This window comes from Phragmites australis, chromosome 5 (genome assembly GCF_958298935.1).
Source record: "Phragmites australis chromosome 5, lpPhrAust1.1, whole genome shotgun sequence".
NCBI lineage: Eukaryota > Viridiplantae > Streptophyta > Magnoliopsida > Poales > Poaceae > Phragmites > Phragmites australis.
The window spans coordinates 44,019,198-44,039,704 of record NC_084925.1 but is presented as its reverse complement, the minus strand read 5'-3'; the positions used below and the strand labels follow the sequence as shown (position 1 = coordinate 44,039,704).

At 47.2% G+C, this 20,507-nt stretch overlaps 2 protein-coding genes across 2 annotated transcripts; one reads left to right on the top strand and one right to left on the bottom strand.

The window, feature by feature from the left end:
- The first annotated feature begins 1,397 nt into the window (after window positions 1-1,397).
- LOC133919899 (glucan endo-1,3-beta-glucosidase 12-like) lies at window positions 1,398-5,684 on the top strand. The gene is made up of 3 exons (XM_062364455.1): window positions 1,398-1,547; window positions 1,631-2,983; window positions 5,355-5,684. Exons 1-3 carry the CDS (start codon window positions 1,472-1,474, stop codon window positions 5,387-5,389), a joined length of 1,464 nt encoding a protein of 487 aa, XP_062220439.1. The 5' UTR covers window positions 1,398-1,471; the 3' UTR covers window positions 5,390-5,684.
- Window positions 5,685-7,865: 2,181 nt separating this feature from the next.
- Window positions 7,866-10,553, bottom strand: LOC133919896 (1-aminocyclopropane-1-carboxylate oxidase 1-like). Its single transcript, XM_062364452.1, has 3 exons — window positions 10,368-10,553; window positions 9,823-10,052; window positions 7,866-8,720 (listed from the first exon to the last, which is right to left on the bottom strand). The coding sequence occupies exons 1-3, from the start codon at window positions 10,482-10,484 to the stop codon at window positions 8,099-8,101; spliced, it is 969 nt and encodes a 322-aa protein (XP_062220436.1). The 5' UTR covers window positions 10,485-10,553; the 3' UTR covers window positions 7,866-8,098.
- Window positions 10,554-20,507: the final 9,954 nt, after the last annotated feature.

The window sequence follows — 20,507 nt, the reverse complement described above, 5'->3', positions numbered from 1 at the left end:
TGTACGAGATTATCGTCGGCTCAAGTCACTGGAAACTGTAACCGCAAAGACCTTTGCCGGCTTGCTAGCCTAGCTTGTCAGTTAAGAACACCCAAGTTTGGCAGCTACAGTAGTGCAGGTTAAGGGGGGGGGGGGGTGTTGAATCAGCACCAACCAAACCTTGATCTTCCCATTCCCTTGGCAGGCCAACCAAAATACCAAACGTTATCCTGCTATATCGTAATCTTTAAATTCCGTCCCGTGGCAGTGTTACAACAGTGACATGTGGCACCATCAGTATTTGGGCGTTAGCTCGGTTGTCGATGACAGCGCAAGCACGGAGTGAGCGTCTAAGCCAGCCATGTTTGAGTGCGCGCTCGCGCGGTATTTATCAGGTTGTTTCCGATTTATATGGATACACAGAGACTGTGTTTCGTATCTAGCTCCGAGCTTTTAATAAAAACCGTGCAGATAAAATTACACTGTTAAAAAAATATATGGCACGTCCGATAACAGCACACTGGACGGCAAATGTATCGGAGACCAATACTGATATCCAAAATTCTGATTCTCAAAGTGTCCTTTTATCACTCAAATATTTTATCAGTATAGCAGAATTACTGTGTTGATAACATGATAAAAAAACACACGGAAACAACTTTTCCAAAGGAACTGCCTCAACGGGAAAAGGGAAAGAAAAGGAGAAAGGAGCACAGGATTTTCGAGCCGTTGAGATGAGCATCAGTCTCATTCATCACACTACAGCATTGACATTGATTAGCCAGTAACCACACACCCCAGCCCAGCCGAAACGGCCGTACGCTGGGCCCTGGTGCGCAGCAAACAACGGTCGCCGCGAGCGGGCCACGACTCCTGCTCCCGGCGCTCCCCAACATACCCGCCACTTCCCAACCGGAAGAAAATTATGTGACATCCTACGCAGAAAGATCTCTGTGAGATCGTAATCCACACCGTTCGTTCTGAATCTAACGGTCTGATTAAACACAGGTGAGAGAAAGAGAGGACACGTGTCATACGGAGATGAGAGTCTTTCTGTGAGACCCGATCTCATATAATTTGCTTCCCTCAACCTGGGTCGTTCTCCTTAAAAAAAACCTATAAGTTGATCCCGTGTTATCTATTCCATAATATATTTATTTAATATAATTTATGATATTTTTAAATCATATGTAAAATCAACTAGGACATCCCTTCTAATATATTAATTCGGAGATATTTTCATAACACATCCATATATTCAAAATACCCCTATAATACATTATATCTTCGTAACTTATAATTAATATTAGCACTTTTAATATTTTTATTTTTTAACCTACCGCACTTAGATAGTAAAAAATAAAAATACACGAGCGCGTTCGTCCCGCTCGACTTCGCCGGCCATAAATCCCCGCCCCGCCCCTTTCCCTCCTCCCCACTGGCCACTCACCTCAGAGCCGTCTTCCTCTGCCTCTCGCGGCTGCAGCAGAGCATGGCGCTCCCCCGCCAATTCCTCGTGGCCGTCCTCCTCGCCGCGGCATTGCCGCTGCTCTTCTTTGGCCCGGCAGGTAACCACGGGAGCGTGCAAAGGTTGATGTTTTGGTGAGAATGCAGGCGCGGATTAGTGAAAAATGTTTTGTTTTGGTTGCAGATGCGGGAACGGTGGGCGTGAACTGGGGAAGAGTGGCGAACAACCTGCCGAACCCGGCGGCGGTGGCGCAGCTGCTCAAGCAGCAGGGCATCACGCAGGTGAAGCTCTACGACGCCGAGCCCACCGTGCTGCGGGCGCTGGCCAACACGGGCATCAAGGTCGTGGTCGCACTGCCCAACGAGCAGCTTGCCGCCGCGGCCTCCCGCGCGTCCTACGCGCTCGCGTGGGTGCGGCGGAACGTGGCGGCGTACTACCCGGCCACGCAGATCCAGGGCATCGCCGTGGGCAACGAGGTGTTCGCCACGGCCAAGAACGTCACGGCGCTGCTCGTCCCGGCCATGAACAACGTGCACGCCGCGCTCACCAGGCTTAACATGGACAAGGCCGTGAAGGTGTCGTCGCCCATCGCGCTCGTCGCGCTCGCCGCGTCGTACCCACCCTCGGCGGGCGCGTTCAAGGAGGACCTCGCGCAGGCCGTCATGAAGCCCATGCTCGATTTCTTGGCGCAGACCGGTTCGTACCTCATGGTGAATGCCTACCCGTTCTTCGCCTACTCTGCCAATGCGGACGTCATCTCCCTCGACTACGCTCTGTTCCGCCCCAACGCCGGTGTGCTCGACTCCGGAAGCGGCCTCAAGTACTACAACCTCCTCGACGCCCAGCTCGACGCCGTGTTCGCGGCGGTGAGCAAGCTCGGGAACTACAATGGCGTGCGCGTGGTGGTGTCCGAGACGGGTTGGCCGTCCAAGGGTGACGCGAAGGAGACCGGCGCTGCTGCCGCCAACGCCGCCGCCTACAACGGCAACCTGGTGCGCCGCGTGCTCTCCGGCAACGCCGGCACCCCGCGCCGCCCCGACGCCAACTTCGACGTGTACCTCTTCGCCCTCTTCAACGAGAACCAGAAGCCCGGGCCGACCTCAGAGCGCAACTACGGCGTGTTCTACCCGAACCAGCAAAAGGTGTACGACGTCGAGTTCGTCCTCGGCGGCAGCAGTGCGGCGGGCGGTGGCAGCAAGAGCAACGGTGGCCTCGGGTGGCAGGATAACGGCGGGCCCAGCAGCGGCAGCGCCAACGGCAATCCACCCAGCGGGGTGAAGGCGACTACGACGGGGGAGGCATGGTGCGTGGCGAACGCGATGGCCGGGCAGAAGCGGCTGCAGGCGGCGCTGGACTACGCGTGCGGCCCCGGCGGCGCGGACTGCAAGGCCATCCAGCCCGGCGCAGCGTGCTTCGAGCCCAACACCATGGTGGCGCACGCCTCCTACGCCTTCAACGACTACTACCAGCGCAAGGGCCGCTCCATCGGCACCTGCGACTTCGCTGGCGCCGCCTACGTCGTCAACCAGGCACCAAGTAAGCCGCCACTCATCATCTCCTCGTGCCCATTTCTCCTCGGCTAAAAATCGTTTCTTGCTCGTGATTTCATTTACTCCAAATACCATTCGTGCAAACGTACTCCATGAATTCGTTCAATTACAAAGCAAAATGGTAGATTCTAGGTACATTGCACAGACGTAAATGATGAATACCCAAGCCATACGGAGACATTTTCGGTAAAAGGTGTTTCTTGCAGATGCTTGATTTTTTTATTTTGACTCGCTCCCCTGCCTCCGGCCATCTCCGACGGTGACCTCACCACCGGATTCGCGGCTGTCGCTCTTTCCTTGCTAACCGCTTATTTCCGCTAGCCCCACCCACCTATCGTGCTCCGCCGCCTCTGTCAGGCCGGCGTGCAATCTTGCCGCCGCTAGAAACTCGAATCCTAACCCGCCGCCGTTATCCATCATGTGAAACACAAGCAAATTTCTGACATCTAAAATTTAGTGTGTTAGAAAGTGTGTAAAAGTAATGTTGGGAACCTAATCTAACCATCAAACATCCCGTACAATCCCTGTTTTATCACCCCGGCCACAGTTCAAATCAAATCAAAGGTGCTTTGCAATTGTACGGGAATGATTAATGTTCTTTACCACCACACAGCTTGTCGTGCCCAGTTAAACCACATCTGGAAAGCAAGCGGCACAGTGCACAACATGCTGCGGTCCATTGCAACTGCAGCAGCCGTTACTGCTGCAGCGCTGCTGTGACAAAATCTGTACTGCGATTTTTAGCCACTATTAAAGTTTTGTTTGTTTTAGTTTTAGAATAGTGAAAATTAATTTTTAATTGTGAAATGTGAAAAATTTAATTGTGAAAAATTTAAGCACTGTTTGGCTACTTAGATTATAAGAGTTGGATTGCACCTAACAGAGGAGGTGGGGTCCACTCGATATTGTGAGAGGGAGAGAGTGCGTGTGGATAAGTCTGGCTAGTGGCTCGTAGAGAGGAAGAGAGGTTGAAATGAGAGGAGGTTAGAAGGGAGAAAGAAAGGATGGAGGGAAGGAGGAGAGAGACTGGAGGGGAGGAAGAGGACGCCTAGAGGGGAGGAAAGGGTCGGTGGAGCTTGCCTGGTGGGATGGTAGCATGGGGCTGAGGGAGCGCCCTAGGTAACTATGAAGTGGTTGGAGCGGTGTAATGGGAGGTGGGAGGCTAGAGTGACGCAGCAAGAGCACGAAGGGGGGAGAAGGTGGCGCTCTAGGCAACGCTGATCGACGACGACCCGTGTAGGGGTGGCAGTGATGTGGGGGTTATACAGGTATAGAGCGATGAGGAGGTGTGGTGTGGTGGCATGGGTGACAGTTATTATGATAGCGGTGGTGCTGTGGTTCAGTGATTGATGAGTAAATTTGAGCCGATTGAAATAATCTAAATGGTAATAATTCAACAATCGAATCCTTAAAATCTAAAGTATATTTGTTTGAGTTTTTTTTATCTAAATTATCTTTATGCAGTGATTCTGTGAAGAAAGTGATCCTGTGGTTGAAAATAATTCTTTAAAATAAATATATAGAGAAAGTGATTCTGTGCGGGAAGTGAATTAAGTAAATCTGTTTTTTTTACCGAATTTTAATTTTGTGATTGAAAATAATTCTTTAAAATAAAATATATAAAGAAAGTAATTCTCGCACTGCAAGAAGTGAATAAAAAAACTGTTTTTTATTACCAACGTTTATTTTATTTTATAAAATCACTCACACTTATTCGACTCCTCTTATTTTAATTGAGAAGTTGATCCGTAATCTCTGCTAAATCCTAAAATTAGGTTGGATTCGAGCTATTGTCACTGTAACTGAGTTGCTACTGCTCAGGTTCAGGCCTGTCAGTGTAGTACAGGAGAGCACAAGCGCAATTATGACTGCGACGAGATGTAATTAGGTTGGATTCGAGCTATTGTCACTGTAACTGAGTTGCTGCTGCTCAGGTTCAGGCCTGTCAGTGTAGTACAGGAGAGCACAAGCGCAATTATGACTGCGACGAGATGGGGCCGATGCGGCTTGAAGCTCGACGTGATATCTGATATGACCCGTTCTGTGCTCTTCTTTATTCACTCCTCCGTCCTCCCTTCGTTTCATGGAGATGCGTGCCATGTCTGGATGTAGCAGAGAGACTGATTGCCACTTCTGGTGCCTTTTGCAGCTCGTAGGCTGTACCCTGCCGCAATTTTTACGCCACTTTATTACGTATACTGAGCGTACGCGTCTCCTTGGACCAGCACTATTTAGAAAGGTGTCTTCATGTTCACATGATGGCAGTGTGATAATCGAGACCGGAGAATGTGTTGTATTCTATGGTTAATTGTGCTTCAGCTTGTGATCTCACTGGGTGTTTGCTGCATTGTTTACAGAGATGGGGAAGTGCGACCTCCCATCTACGGTCTGAACCGAAACAACAGAGGTCAGCAGCCATCTCGAGATGGCAGATTTACCATGAAAGAATGGATCAATCGCAAGCTCAGTCAGTGTAGAGGAAGAGATGTTGAAACCTTTGCTGCCTTCCAGCCTTTCTTTACTGCTGTGCTGCAGCTTTGACTCCTGCTGCGGCAATGCAGCCTGGAACAATACTGTAGCTGTACGCTTTTTTTTTTTGCAGCTTTGGCTAATTGGGGATATATTTGTTTAGTGTCTGTAACCATGCTACTACTTTTATACTATATTGATTACTGTAGATTAATTTAGCCTTTGCGCCCATGTGCTATGCCTTGTTTCGAGTGATGTGGTAGACTTTGTTCCACCATCGTCGTCTCATGTTTGTGTGTCGGAAATGGTGCTTGGCTTGGACGCCAATGTACACTAGCAATCGAGCTTAACTCATGATAGCAGCACTACCTCGTGCAGTGTCAATGTTTGGCTTTTTAGCACCCTACTCCGTAGAATGTTATTGCGCGGTTTTGCTACTTGGCTAGGTATAGTTTGGCGAGCATTTTGACTACAAAAACCTTGGAAAGGAGAATCTGCGCCGGACTCATTTGAAAGACTTTTAAGGTCACAAAGCAAACCTTCCTTTTACATTTTGATTACTTATAATACCTGAAATCCCTAGTGATATCCTACAAGTTTATAGCAGCTCTAGATTTGGTTAAGTCGTTGGTCTCAGGAAAGCAACACTTTTAGAAGTTTTTAGCGGCCGTACTTAACTAGTATGGGCAAGATAGTGGACAGACATGCGCTTGGACGAAACTTTGCCAAATCTGTTGTTCTCCACTAATCACTGTGCTGCCACCACGGCACACGTTTCCTGAGTCCTTTTGTCAACCACGCAGCGTACCAGTGCCGCGTGCCGGTAGTGCTCGCCTGCTCGGCGCCTCCACGAACTCGGCTTGGAACCACATGGGGTGGCTCCATGGGCCACCACCACCACGAGGCTGGCGGCCACCACCATGGGTAGGGTTGGTGACCTCCGGTCTCCGGCTCCGAGTCTCCGACCTCTACCGCCGCCCTCGCTCGTGGGCGCCCTGTGCCACGGCGCACATGCCAAGGGAGCTGCCAATTGGGGTCGGCAGGCTGGACCACCGGAGGAGAAGCCGGGAATGGAATATTGTCCCAGTGATTTCACCGATCGAGACGGGAGATCTGCCGTCATCCGCAGTGATTTTCGTGCCCGGGTGGTGCGAATTGGTCGGGTGCGCAGCTGTACGAGCGCTTGGTTTCTTTTCCCGTGCAAGCTTCGGCTGGACCGTGCTATTTGGCCCATTGCAACTTTCTATTTCTAAAAAGTTTTTCCGTCTGTAACTTTTTTTAAAAGTTTTCTAAAAAAATTATCATAAGTTTTCTGAATTTTTTTTTAATAAGTTAACAAGAAAATTTTTAAGAAAAAGTTTTCTCGAAAAAATTATTCAAAAAATTTTCAAAAAAAAATCCGAAAATAGAAAGTGATCGTGTCAGTGAGATGGCATGAGCAGAGCAGTGCGCGCGAAAAGGATCTCTGGCTGTCAAGATAGGATCTCTGGCTGTCAAGATAAGTTTTCTGAATAAATTTTCGAATAAGTTAACGAGAAATTTTTTAAAAAAAACTTACTCGAAAAAGTTATTTGATTTTTTAAAAAAATCAAAAATAAAAAGTGGGCCTGTCAGTTAGACGGCGTGAGCAAGCACGCGTGAAAAAGGATTTCTGGCTTCGGCCGGTGGGATGAGCCCGAGCCGCTCGAGGTGCGCAGCACAAATTTGCTGGTGGGCTGTGTTGGGTTAGCTCTATTTTTTCGTGGTCATGTGTTGGGTTCCGTTTTATCGTATAAGATTTGCACAGAAACGGGAGGATACACTTTAGTCCTGTCCTGACGAAGAGTTGGATTGGACCCGTATGTATAATCAAGCTTACTAGTTATATGGGCAATTGGGCCTACTGCTTGCCGGGCACGGCGGATTGAGGGCCGAAAGGCACTTCGGCCGCAATGCCTGCCCATGACGCCCAACCCTTTCAATCTCAATGGATGTTGGCACACTGACCCTGCGGCTTCACATGATTTATTTCTCGCGCCTCCTATTTTGTAGTGACTCGACGGCAAAATGAAGCACGCCGACGTGGTTAGGGTTGGGGAATGGGCTAAGGTTCAGGGTTCAGAGGTCTTTTGGTTTTGAGGGATATCTGGGCAGCACCAGACCGATAGTGGATGGTGGTGTGCGGTGGGAGCTTAAAAATAAATTGACTAGCGAGGGAGTAACAGTGACGGTCGATCGATAGGGGACATTGTTGAAGACGGAGAATGCAGAGTGGGGTGGGGGAGCGAGGTCTTCTATGATGTTGGAGAAGAAGAACCGACTTAGATATCCAGAGGAAGAAGAAAAGAAGAGCGTTGCACGATCAAGATCCGATGGCTGAGATTCGTTGACTGAAAAAAAAAACAGTCAGGTTGCTCTAAACACACTTTATGCAATATATAAGTACTAACGTACATATATAGCTGAGACACAAGCAATACATAACACCACATTTCCCACAACACGATACACACGCACCGTGCCATCTAAGCACAAAATTACGTGCCTATCTACCGTAGTACAATACAACATCGACACTGTTCAAGCTCGAACATACATATGCATGCCGCGATGTCCGCCTCATGCATGCAGCCACCGCGAAGGCACTTCTTATTTACACGGTGGCGACGGCCGACTTCATGGCCTCGAACCGGGGCTCCTTGGCCTCGAATTTGTGGCGCACGTACAGGTTCATGTAGTCCTCGAACACGAACCTCGGGTACGTCTGTCGGCCGCCGCCGCTCTCGTCGAGCTCCTCCTCGCCCTCGGCGACGAGCGCGGGGGCCGGGAAGATGACGGCGTCGGCTCCCGGGTTGTAGAACGACGCGATGGACATGCGGTTCCCGTCGGTGCGCGTCAGGATGCGGTGCATCAAGCTCTTGTACCGCCCGTTGGTGATTACCTCGAGCTGGTCGCCGATGTTGACGACGATGCCGTGGCGCATGGGCGGCACGTCCACCCACTCCCCGTCCTTGAGCAGCTGGAGGCCGCTCACCTGGTCGTCCTGGAACAGCAGGATGATGCCGCCGGCGTCGGTGTGCGCGCGGAGGCCGTCGACGAGGTCGGGGCGCGGGCACGGCGGGTAGGCGCTCACCTTGGTGCCGAACGTTGGGCCGTTGGACCCTGCAAAGGCCTTCTTCAGGTACCCCTTCTCCAGGCCCAGGTTCTCGCATAGCAGGTCCAGCAGCTTCTCCGCGAGCTTCTCTATCTCTGATGCGAATTCCTTCATCACTTGCCTGCAGCGACACACACGAAAGGCTCTCACAGGAATATTCCAACAAGCGCATCGATCACACTGTGACTTGCTGAAGGGTGATTCCACTCGTGATGGTTACTGTACCACATAGGGTTCGATCTGACGTAACTTGTCGAGTAATGAAATGATTGGATATCTGTGCAGCTGCACACGCTAAATAAATCCACGATATAGGAATATATAAAAGATAAATATTGAATGCACGTATATGAAAGATAAATAATATGAGATTAAATATATTTTTAAAATATATACAAAATAGATATTAAACATCTAGATATAGAAAACAACTAATACGAGTTTAAATGTATTTTGGGAGGATGAGCAGAAAGAATCTTCATACAGTAACTTTTAATTAATTCGGATGTATGGTAGAGATCATTCAGTTGTATCATAAATCATGTATTTTATAGGGGTATATAAGAAGAAGTATAGATATAGATGAAAAGGATGATATTTGTGTATTTTTTTTTGCAAAAATTGACACTGCAAATGAACCACACTTTCTTCTTCCTCGTGCTAAAAGATACTATTACAAAACTGGAAAACCATTTTCTCTTTTTTTTTGGCGAGAAAGAAAATTAGTTTGTATGAGCTCTCGAAACATTACTCAATTTGTTAATAGAAGCAAGTCATGTCAGGTATAACTTTGTGAGGTGCGAACAGAGCTTGACTAAGTCTAAGAAATAGGTGGCTTCTTCAGCCTTGCTTTGTAGGCTAGCCAAAGCCATTTAATTATTTGCAGTTCAATTTGGGAGACTAAAGTCTCTCAAGCTCAGAATCTTCCAATTGAAAAATACTTATCCTCCAGGTTTTGCAACTTCTGTCAAAAAAAAAAAGATACTAAAATACAACTTTCAACATTTGCATCAACAAGACGTCTAGATGCAAACAGTCGGGGGTTTTTTTTAAAAAAAATACTCACAACTTGCTCAAATGCCATTCTAAACAAACTTTTGTCAAATGCTGGCGACATGGGCTTAAACTTTTCTTCAGAAGTCAACAAAAAGAAAACAAAGACTAATATGATGACAGCTATCTAATATTATACGATTGTTAATAGCGCGCACGTATGTACACACCTGTAGTGGTCGTCGAGGTCAGGGAGGTCAGCGACGTTGGAGACTGGGAGGTGGCGGACGAAGAAGGTGCTCTCCCAGTCGACGTCCTTGACGTTGGCGCCCTCCTCGCCGGCCTGCAGCGTCCGCCGCGCAAACTCCTGGAACTTGTGCTCCCGGCAGTCTGAGTAGTGCGCCTTGGTCAGCCGCTCCACCTCGTCCATCAGCTCGTGCGAGATGCCATGGTTCAGCAACTGCACGAAACCACCGCACCGAATTAGAGGTCTAAAAAAGATCACGGTTTAACTAGGCATAACAAGCAGCATCCCCGATCGTGCCAGGATTCAGTTGGTCGATAGGATGATGGAGAATTAGAATCTGTTTGAGACGTACTTTTGGTTCGCTAAAGACATGCTTTCTTTTCTCTGTTTTCTCGAACCGGCGCTAGAGACCGACTAACAGAATGTTTGTAAATAAAAATAACACATCCAGTCCTCATGTTAGGATCAAATTATCCGTAAGGTACGTAGGTTATTCGATAATCATCTACTACTATGTGAGTGTGGCACCTCGAAAAATCCCCAGTTCTCGCAGGCGTCGCGGATGACCTCCATGGCCGGACCCTTCTCCTCCGTCTCCAGCTTCTCCATGTCGATCACCGGGAAGGAGAGCACGGGTGTTGCCATCTCTCTGTCTCGCTCGCTCGCTCGCTCTCGTAAGCTGAGTATGTGCGCACTCCGAGGCGGTGAGTGCCACTGCCACCCAATTTATAGGCGCGCGGAGCTAACACCGAGCTATAGATTACTAGAATGACCCTGAGGACGTACGAGTTTACGAAGCAGTTTAGTATGTACGGTCAAACGGATTAGGAAATAATGTGGTGTAGACGCCCGCCGCTAGCGATGACGCAGCCTATACCCGATCGACACAGATTCGCTACAAGATTGCTACCTGCTTGACTTTGCTCCTGCCCGGTTGTCCTATATTCTAAATCTTCCTATAAAACTATGTCTTTTCTTTTTTCAGAACTTAGCTAAGTTAATTGGTGTGTTTGTAATAAGATGACGGTCGAAAAGACCTATCTAGCAAGCTAATTATTTTTTCCTTAAAGGTTTTCTAATTTGTAGACTAGAAAAATCTTATTAAAAAAGGCGATAGCGAGAAAATTGATCCAGCTCTGCAACAACTTGAGAGATGCTGCTATAACTTCCAACCAAGCTCTACCTCTATATCTGATATCTTGGAGTTGTAGTCTTTCCTAGCATATTATCTTAGCTACCTTTGTTGTTTGTATTTATATCCTGTTTGTTTTCTTTTTATTTGTAAGACTTTTGATATCTTAATGTATATAACTGGTATTTTGTTTTTAATAAAAACAGAGCTTATTTGTTCTATCAAAAAACAGATTGCTACCTGCTACCTGGTCCTTGAATGCTTGATGGAGTAGTATAGAGTAATACTTTTGCATGATAGTGTTGCTATTCTTATACCTAACCTAAGTGTTGAACGCTATTACGTACGGATCCAGACTAATCCCATACTTTTATAGATTGCTGATGGGGCCAAAGATATATTAGGCGCTAGACGCCTACACTTGGCCCAGGCCCCAGAGTGGAATTTTCTGGTCACAAATATAAACGCCAATTGACCATGGACCAATTTAGCCACCGAAATTTTAGTCATGGAAAATTCTGAACTAAAAAAGCGGCTACTCGTGCACTCATGTTCAAGTCAATATATATATATATATATATATATATATATATATATATATATATATATATATATATATATATATATATATATATATATATAACACGAGTCAATTTTGGCATCACTTATTCCCCTATTCTTCTTCTATTTAATAATTTTTTTTAAAAAATAATATATTCAATTTTGTCATTCATACTCATCTTACAATCTCACCATATCGTTACCGGTTACGAATATGTGATCAATTTTATTAATAATAAATAAAGAAATTAGGAGAGAAATTAAACTATGACATTGCATCCAAACGTATTCGTTCGGTAGCGCTCTCATGCCTCATCCGCATATTTATACCTTAAGTTAATACTTGATGTTATTGTGTCCAATATTTATGTTTGCGTTATGACCGCACGACTAGTCAAATAAAATTTAAGCGTACGTGCACAGACATAAATAGTTGGCCCATCCGTTTTCTTCATAAATTCAGACTACCAATTTGCTAGGACCATTCACTAAACAAGTAACACAAATGTACTTTTCAATTAACATATCTGCTGGAAGGACCCTATTAGTACCATCTCCTGCCTTCAATACTGGATCGGTGGATCCAATCTCTCATGTATGTGATACGCCTCCAACCTTCATTACTGGATCGGTGGATCTAATCTCGCACATATGTGATTCGCCTCCAACCTTCATTACTGGATCGGTGGATCCAATCTCGCAGCACGCAGCTGGAAGCCCGGTCCCCAGTCCCATGGATCTGCAGAGTGTATCGTCATCTCTGATCAGTGTGTCCCTTCTCCCTGATCCCTCCTTTGTCGATCACGGTAGGGGCCGGATCAAACACAGCCGCGTCTCGCCGATCTCCAACCTTGCAAGCTGCGAGTACATTCCTGCCTGGCCCGATCGTCCTCTCGATCGCGGGAGTGGGCAAGGTTTACGCTGTCGCGCCAATTTCGGGCTCGCAGAAACAGACGCGCCTTTTGTGGTTGCGGAAAGCTAACAAAAGCACGAGAGACGCTTGCTTTAGTATGTACGCTGTTTGTTCGCTGCAAACTAAGATCCATACAAACTGAACAAACATCCAGCATCAATCGATTGTACCTGCATTTGATTATAGAAAGAGCTACGGTGCAAATTAAGCATAGAATGCTGGCTGGGCAACACACTCGGGATGTTATCGCTGGGGACAAGCGTAGTGGACACTATCAAATACGATCCTCGTACAAGACAGCTACCAGAATATCTTCCAAGTTGCATGCAAAATTGGGGAGTCTGGCCGAATGCACATGCAGCAGCTGCCGTCAGGTCAAATCGCCACCTCCCCCGTCACAGAAACAGCTGCAAGCCTTTTTGGCAACTCGTCTGGCTTTATCTTCAGTTACTGTCTGCCTAGGGAACTCGGGAACAGCCACAAGTCCACAACGACGCAGCCTGCACGTCGCGCTCCGCCGCGCAAATCACCGCCGGGCCACCCACGGGCGAGCGAGAGCTGGCTCGGCATGGCCGCAAGTGGGGCCGCGCTCGCGCGCTTGTCGCCTCGGATCACCATAAAGACGACATGGCACCTGCCGACAGAGGCGGATCCAGCCCAAATTTGAGCGGGGTGTGCTAGTTACTGGACTTCTGTAATTACAGTAAAAGCATCTATAGTTTACTAAATGAATAAAAATAAGTAGGATCTGCCACCATTCGGTATATACTGAGTCCGCCCCTGCCAGGCGAGATCAAGATCTTGTCGCACGACGGCTCATCGATCAACTGGTGCAACTAGCCGCGTGCCCCGTTGCGTCGGCGCTGGCGTCACGATACAATTTGTGTCGGCATTGTCAGTCGAACCAAAACATTGTACGAGTATATTCGGCCTCACTTTTTGCAGCTGGTCGAGCTCGGCGGCCGGCCGGCCGGCCGGCCGCCTGCACGTACGCCTAGCCAGTCACCGGCCGGCGAAAGGCATGACGGCTATTTGTAACTGGCCTTCTAATTTAGGCATCAAGTGATTATTCAATTTTATCGAGATTCTGAACTCTCAAAGTCGAATCCACTTCTGTCGCGACCATGACGTGATTCCAAACGCATGCTCCAACAGCGGTAAAAAGGAGCCTGGTTGATTTGATCTTGCCGTACGCAGGTAAAGATTCAGATGATCAGATCACGGGCTCGCGGCAGAACTATCAGAGGCGCGCCGGATGTCAAGCCAACGCAGCTTGCTTCGAATAATTGGGACACTTGTTCGCTGGAGGACAGAGAAAGAAACGACAAGGACAAAGGAGAGCCGACTGCAAGCAGGGAAACTGCACATGGCGCAGAGCACGTTGTCATCCAATGGACGGTCCAGATCAACCTCTCTTATATTTTACTATTCTTTTTATGGAAACCTCTCTTGTAGTGTGAAGGCGTTACTTTATGCATCGTCAGTACACTAGATCTCCATTCTGTATGTGATAAATACGTTCCATCACGAGAAACAAAAAGGAAGATCTAATGACGACACCGAAAGATCCGTGCTTGAATCCACGGCGAACGAGATCGCCATAGAAAAAGATCGCGGCCGACGATGACACATTGACACGCCAACCCAGCTGACCAGGCGATGGCCTCCAAGCGTTCGGTGATGATGATGTGCTCTTGCTCGTCTTCGGTGTGTCACAGAGGAACAGACGATAAGTAAGTTCAGGAAACTAAGTGGAGTCGCCCTCCTCTGACAGCGATGACAGATAAAAACAACATAGATTGACCGGCTGCAGCAGCTCCGCCGATGCCGATCGTTCATACGAGAACGACAACGAGCTGCGACGCGCCGTTGTTGCTTTACAGCTCGCACGCTGCGCTGCGTGCGCCTGATGCGAGCAAGAGCATATCGGCATGGCTTGCAGGCTAGGGGTTGTTGTGATTGTAGGAGTCGGGGATCACCACTTAATGAAAGAGTATACGGTGGAACTAAAATTTCTAGTTATATCTTAACCGCCTCCAAGTGGTGGTGGAGTGCTTGCCCCACGTGGCACTGGGGGGCTTCCTTCGTTGCTTGCCCTTGTTGGCTAGTCTGGAGCAGCTGTGGAAATTATTTGTGGCTATTCCGCCAACTCATGGTCCTGCTCCCTATCTCGTGGGTTCGTCGTGCTCTGTCGTCGCGTCGTCTCCATCGACAGCTCTATTGCGCTCGCACTCTCCCGCCTCGATGGCTCGGTAGCGGTGGCTGCCAGCGCTACCTTCATCGTGGGTTCTGTCGTCCACTTGTTAGTGTTCCCTGCCCCTCTCGTGTCTGTTTTGTGGCTGACGACGATGGTTTTTTGCCGTTGATCTGTGGTAGTTGTCCATATCCATGCGAGGGCAGCCTTATGCTGCTAACTGGTGGCTGCTGGTGGTCGGTGGGCCGGTCGATCTTGGGATGCCTTGGGGCTGCTCTCTGGCCCGGCTGCAGCTCCTCTCCAGCGCCCTACGGGGCTACAACAGCCGGTCCTCCCTGCCTCGCGGTGCTCGCCCTAGCCTTCCAGTGTTGCTGGTCTCCTTCCTTTGATGGGTTTGCTCCCTTCCCCAAATCTAGCCTGTAGTGAGCTCAACGGCATGGGGGCAGCTTAGGGAAGTGTTTTATGTGCGGTGGTGGTGATCGCTATCTTGTCTGGTGGGGTGTGGGGGTTTTGGGCGAAAGCCCTACTCGGATTCCCCCTGACGTGGACAACTGTGACACATCCAGGCGCCACTCACCTCCTTGGAGGCGTTGTCGAGATAACCCTCTTTCCTCTCTGGCATGTGGACTCTATGGGCAGCTGTCCTGCTGGCTCTTAGCATTTGCGTTGCTCCTCCCCTTATCCGACCTCCTCCTCTTCTGTAGGTTAGGCCCGTGGGGAGCTTCATGACACTAGGATGGTTGTGGGGTGGCGCGGCTGTGAGGTGAAGGTGGTGCTGTTGCTTGGGTCTTAGCCCTTCCAAGGGATGACCATGCACGAGGAGCGGGTTGTGGGAGCCGCCTCACAACGAAAGCTTTGTCTTGATTTTGGTCGGTTTCGATGACAGTGATGCCCCCGGGTGCTGTTCTCCTCCTTGGAGGGTTTTTAGGGTGTCTCCCCACTTCGCTCCCCTTGACCTTCTAGGTGAAAACCTGGTTCGAGCAACCGGACAGGCAATGATGGTATCTCAACATTGTGTCCTCTTTGGAGGCATTGCTTTAGAAGTCTTGTTCCCATGCTACGGTGGTCGATGAGGTGGTCGATAACTTTTTGGCGGCTTAGTTGGGTTCGGTTTGAACCACCGGCTTCTTCTTTAGGTCTACTCATACGTCCTCGTTTTATGGCGGCTTTTCATTCTGGTTCGGTGCTTCTCGGCAGCGTTTTGTTCCAATATGGGCTCCTTCGAAGTGACGGGTTGTTGTCTTGTTGGTTTGACAGGTGCGTTGTGGGAGCTGAGCTCCGCTGTCTGAGTCGTGTTGTGACGGTGTGAGAGTAGGGTTTCGCCGATCGAGTTGTGGCGGCATGGGAGCTGGGCTCCGCCGTCCGAGTTGTGTTGTGGCGGTGTGAGAGTAGGGTTTCGCTGATCGAGTTGTGGCGGCGTGGGAGCTGGGCTCCGCCGTCCGAGTTGTGTTGTGGCGGTGTGAGAGTAGGGTTTCGCCGATCGAGTTGTGGCGGCGTGGGAGCTGGGCTCTGCCGGTCGAGTTGTGTGTGAGATAATCGTTTGGTCGGTTAGCGTGCGAGTTGAGTTGGGTTGGAGTTATCTGTTGTTTGGTTACGCCTTTGAAGTAGGCGTCATTTTGTTTCGAGGCTGTATTATCGTCTCAGTTTATGAGATTTTTGAATCTAATTTTTTTATAAATTAAATAATTTCTCTTCTTTATAAATAAATGGGAATTATCAACTTACGGAGTGTGCAACCGTGTCGCCCTCGGAGCATCGTCTTCTTGCCATGAAATTCTGTGACAGCTGTGGGTTTCTAGATGACTTGTAAGCTGCGCCATGCTGAAAGAAATCAGATTTGGTTTCGAGGCATGCCATTGGCTTCTTACCTCCTGCACCAGCCTGCCAGGTGAACTCGTCGACATATTACTTGCCATGGAGCACGTTAAGATCGTCTCTAATCATATTTTTTTCATTTTATTTTTTTCTTATTCTCTTTTTTTTCTATTCATTTTATTTTCTCTTACCTCTAATAGCTTTCCTTTGAAGTGATTTTTGAACGAAAATGAGAGAAAATACTGATCCTGCATGATGAAATCGTAAAGTAAAAATGTTGAAGCTTTGAAGGGAACGAAGAAGCAAAAGCATGGTGTATAGCTTGTTTATTTTATACGAAAAGATGATATTCGAAGACTGGAAGTAAACAGATCTTAGTACTTTCCCAATCCGTCAGCAGCCATGATTGTAGTTTAGAATACGGTATAGGTAGCAGAAGCAAAAACATGCCCAGCCACAGTACCTGCCAGCTGCAATGGGTGCCTGGTGGCTGGTTGATGAGAGTCATTTGAAACTAGTGGTTTCTTGTGTTCCAAACTGTCGTTTATTTCCAACTTTCCATAGCATGCATGCGCACAAGAAACAAGATCGGGGTGCAATGAACCATGCTAGCTAGTAACAAGGTGTGTATCATGCACAACAGCGGATCTTCAAGGGGCAGGCAAGGCTCAAGTCCCACCTATCGGATGCAGTGGTGGATCCAAGAAATTAGGTGAGGGTGGTCCAGGGTGTGCGCTGTACCTGAGCTCAGGCCGATGGTGCTGCAGGCTGAGCTGCTGAGGGACGACCAAACTGACGGGAGTCGAGCTGCTCTGCTTGTCGTGCCCGCTGCGTCGCTCCCCACGTCGGTGCAAATTTTTAGGATGGTTCACAGTCCACTAGTACCATCTATTAAATCTGCTACTGATCAAATATCCCTACTCTATAAAATCATCTCTTATAATACTATTACAGTATCCTCTAATATTATTATAAAATCTCTTATTTTTTTCATCTCTAACAGCTATCATATTTCCTACATTCTATTACTCTCGTACTCCCCTAAACCCACAAACATACGCATAGAACAGTAATACGTAGTCATCTTCCTCCCGCAAAGATGTTGCGAACCTCCCGCAAAAATGCAGCTCCCGAATCCCTGTAGAGCTGGATAGAGTGTCCGTTGCAGCCGGATACGATGGGCAGCTGATCGGTAAAAATACTGTAGAACTCGAAAAAGTACATATGACGATTTTTGTTAGTGACGGCCTAAGCCCTAGGCTCCTTTATTTTTCGTAAGAGAAGAGGTGAAAATGATAGAGATGAGATGGAGGAAGAAAGATCAACGTCTCCGTAAATTCGTTGCGTCCGCCACTGTGCATGCATGATGCTCACATGTATACTTGCTCTACTCGTAAACGTTCATTTTACTTTCATCGACCATAACACCATGTTACGCGTATTTCCCACAGCAGTACTGTACCGTACTATAGCTACCACTCAGTGGATTGATAAGTGTCTATCATCCAACAGTGCACCGGGCCGGGTGGGTCCCCCTTCTGGATCAGCGAAGGCCTAAATTATTGGTACGGTGTTGCAATGCAACAGGCACCGCCTTGGCTTCAACTCCAGAAGCCGCGGATGGGCTCGACGAGGATTGGTCTCTCAGCTGAACAGATAACGTTGTTGGGACGTGTCGTGACAGGCAAAGATCCAGAGGATTCTGCTGACTTTTCCATCAGCACCGCGGTGCAGATGGAATCGTCGACGGCGGACGCGCGGGAGGACTCGCTGATTGACCGCGACCTGACTAGACACGAAGCCAACGATGCACATTCGACAACGTCACAACGGGAGGCAAGAAGCCGAACAGCTAATCTGTGGGGCACCTGCTGCCATTGTCCAATTGCAGGACGCGGTGCGGCCGGGTTGTGTCACGGCCGGAAAATGTTGTCGAAATGGCGGGAAGCACCTGGACAGCCATTCAGCCGAACGGGATCCTATCCCACGACATGCATTTTTAAGTGTTTTTTCTTTTTATTAATATTACAAAATTAGGTTATTATAGCAAAAATGATGTTATTAGATTATGATTGTGATTTTGATGATTAATGATAATATATTCATTGAGACTATCATTTTATCAATCATATATGTTAGTAGATGTCATAAATATAATACTAAAGAAATCAACATAGTCAAAACAAAGTTTGTTTGAATTGACGAAGTTCCAATATATTTGTTCTCACCAGATGATCCAGTGTACGAAAGGATATACTCACCGGAATATTTTCAATATAAGAGAAAGACCTCACCGAATAGTATGGTGTTACACCGGAGTATTTCTGTCAGTAAAGTTCAAGAAAGTTACACTCATCGGAAAGTCCGGTGATGAACCGTGAACACGTTGGAACATTTCTGACAGATGGTGAGGATAACCTTATCGGATGATCAATTGCTCAATGAAACAGTACACACCGGAACATTTTCAGAAAAAAGGCAGTTAAAGATCAACATACCAATATGTTCGGTGATTGGAGACGTACTCACCGAAGTATTGCGCCGGAGTATTTTCTACAGAGAACGATTCAAATGTTGAAGACTGACGATCAACTCACCGGATTTACCGATAATATATGTGTACACCAGAGGATCACATCAGAGTATTTTGTGTAGAGAAGAATAAAATGGCTTGGTTGTCTCAAGATAACTCACCGGATAGTCCGGTGATGGTTTGACGGTTACGCCGGATAGTCCGGTATTCACATAAGTTTTGAGCGTGATTCCAACGGCTAGTTGTTGAGGTTGTACTTATCGGATGATCCGGTGTTAGTACTACTGTTATCATCGAATCATCTAGTGCTTACAAGAAAGTCGAGCTATTAGTGAGTTTGAAGCTATAAATACCCACTCACTTGGCTTTTTGAATGTGCTAGAGTCCAGAGAAACACAGAAATACTTGAGAATATATCCAAGCCACCAAAGTGCTTAAAATGATTATCCAAGATAATTAAGCATAATATTAGTGAGTGATTATTGCTTATAGGCCTAGAAAGAGTGTTGCTTGATGATTGTTGCCTAGAAAGTGGATAAAGGAGTGATTCTAGCTTGTACCGGGTGGTATGTTGGAGTCTTGGAGTTTTGGTGACTCGCTTGCACCTTGGGTCTGAGTTGCTCAAGCTTGTTGACCCTCCGACTTAGTGTGGAATATTGGTAAGATGTTTGTATAGGGACACGGATACTCTTGCCTTAGTGGCTCAAGCTCCGAAATAAAGATGGCGACAAGTGATTGGGAGAGAGCCTAATGGTGAGATCTTATTTTTGTGGTTTGATGGCTCATCTGAGTTGAGATCTTTATCTTTGTGATTTGGTGGCTCAAGAGTCGTGATCGAAAGAGTTTTAACGACCAGAAACATATCCTTGGTGGAGCTCAAACGTGAACTAAGGGTGACATTCATGCTATTGATACCATCGGATAAAAATATCTTGTGCCGAGTTTGCTCTCTCTAACTTATTTACGTTTTCGTATTTACATACTTACAATCTACCTTTGCATATTTATCTTCCTATAATAATTTGCTAGGATATCTGACTATAGGTTACAAATTTTTTAAGTGGCAGAATAGACACTATAGATAATCTATAACATATTTAGATAAAAATTAATATAGATTTATCTTGTGTAGTTTTTTAACTAAATAGATTCCAAGTATTCTAATTTATTCTCCTTTTAGAACGCCACCAATCCTCAGAGTTATGTTTAAAAATTTTATGACAATAGATACCTATCGCTCAATAAACGGGCAACAAGTCCTTGCACTGAACATAGGGTGACATTTGCAAAGTTTGCTAATTTGTTGGGTGGCATTTGAAAAATCACAAAAATATTGTGTTCCTTTGTCGAATAGTCACAAAATTTCTGAAAACTTTTAATGATGTACTAGATGCTACATTCAAGTTATCCACAAAATTTCAGCCTCAAATGTATGAGGAGCAAAAAAGACAAGTTTTTGTTACCTGAAAATTGTTTCTTTTTTTGTCACTGTAAAGTACATTGTTTGAGTTGCAATTTTG

Bases quoted from the DNA above. Each gene is read 5' to 3' on its own strand.
- LOC133919899 (XM_062364455.1), top strand. From the start codon at position 1,472: ATGGCGCTCCCCCGCCAATTCCTCGTGGCCGTCCTCCTCGCCGCGGCA. The intron at 1,548-1,630 runs GTAACCACGGGA...TTTTGGTTGCAG, and splicing joins GCTCTTCTTTGGCCCGGCAG to ATGCGGGAACGGTGGGCGTG. The intron at 2,984-5,354 runs GTAAGCCGCCAC...CATTGTTTACAG, and splicing joins CGTCGTCAACCAGGCACCAA to AGATGGGGAAGTGCGACCTC.
- LOC133919896 (XM_062364452.1), bottom strand. From the start codon at position 10,484: ATGGCAACACCCGTGCTCTCCTTCCCGGTGATCGACATGGAGAAGCTG. The intron at 10,053-10,367 runs GTGCCACACTCA...GGTTTCGTGCAG, and splicing joins AGAACTGGGGATTTTTCGAG to TTGCTGAACCATGGCATCTC. The intron at 8,721-9,822 runs GTGTGTACATAC...GTGTCGCTGCAG, and splicing joins GACCTCGACGACCACTACAG to GCAAGTGATGAAGGAATTCG.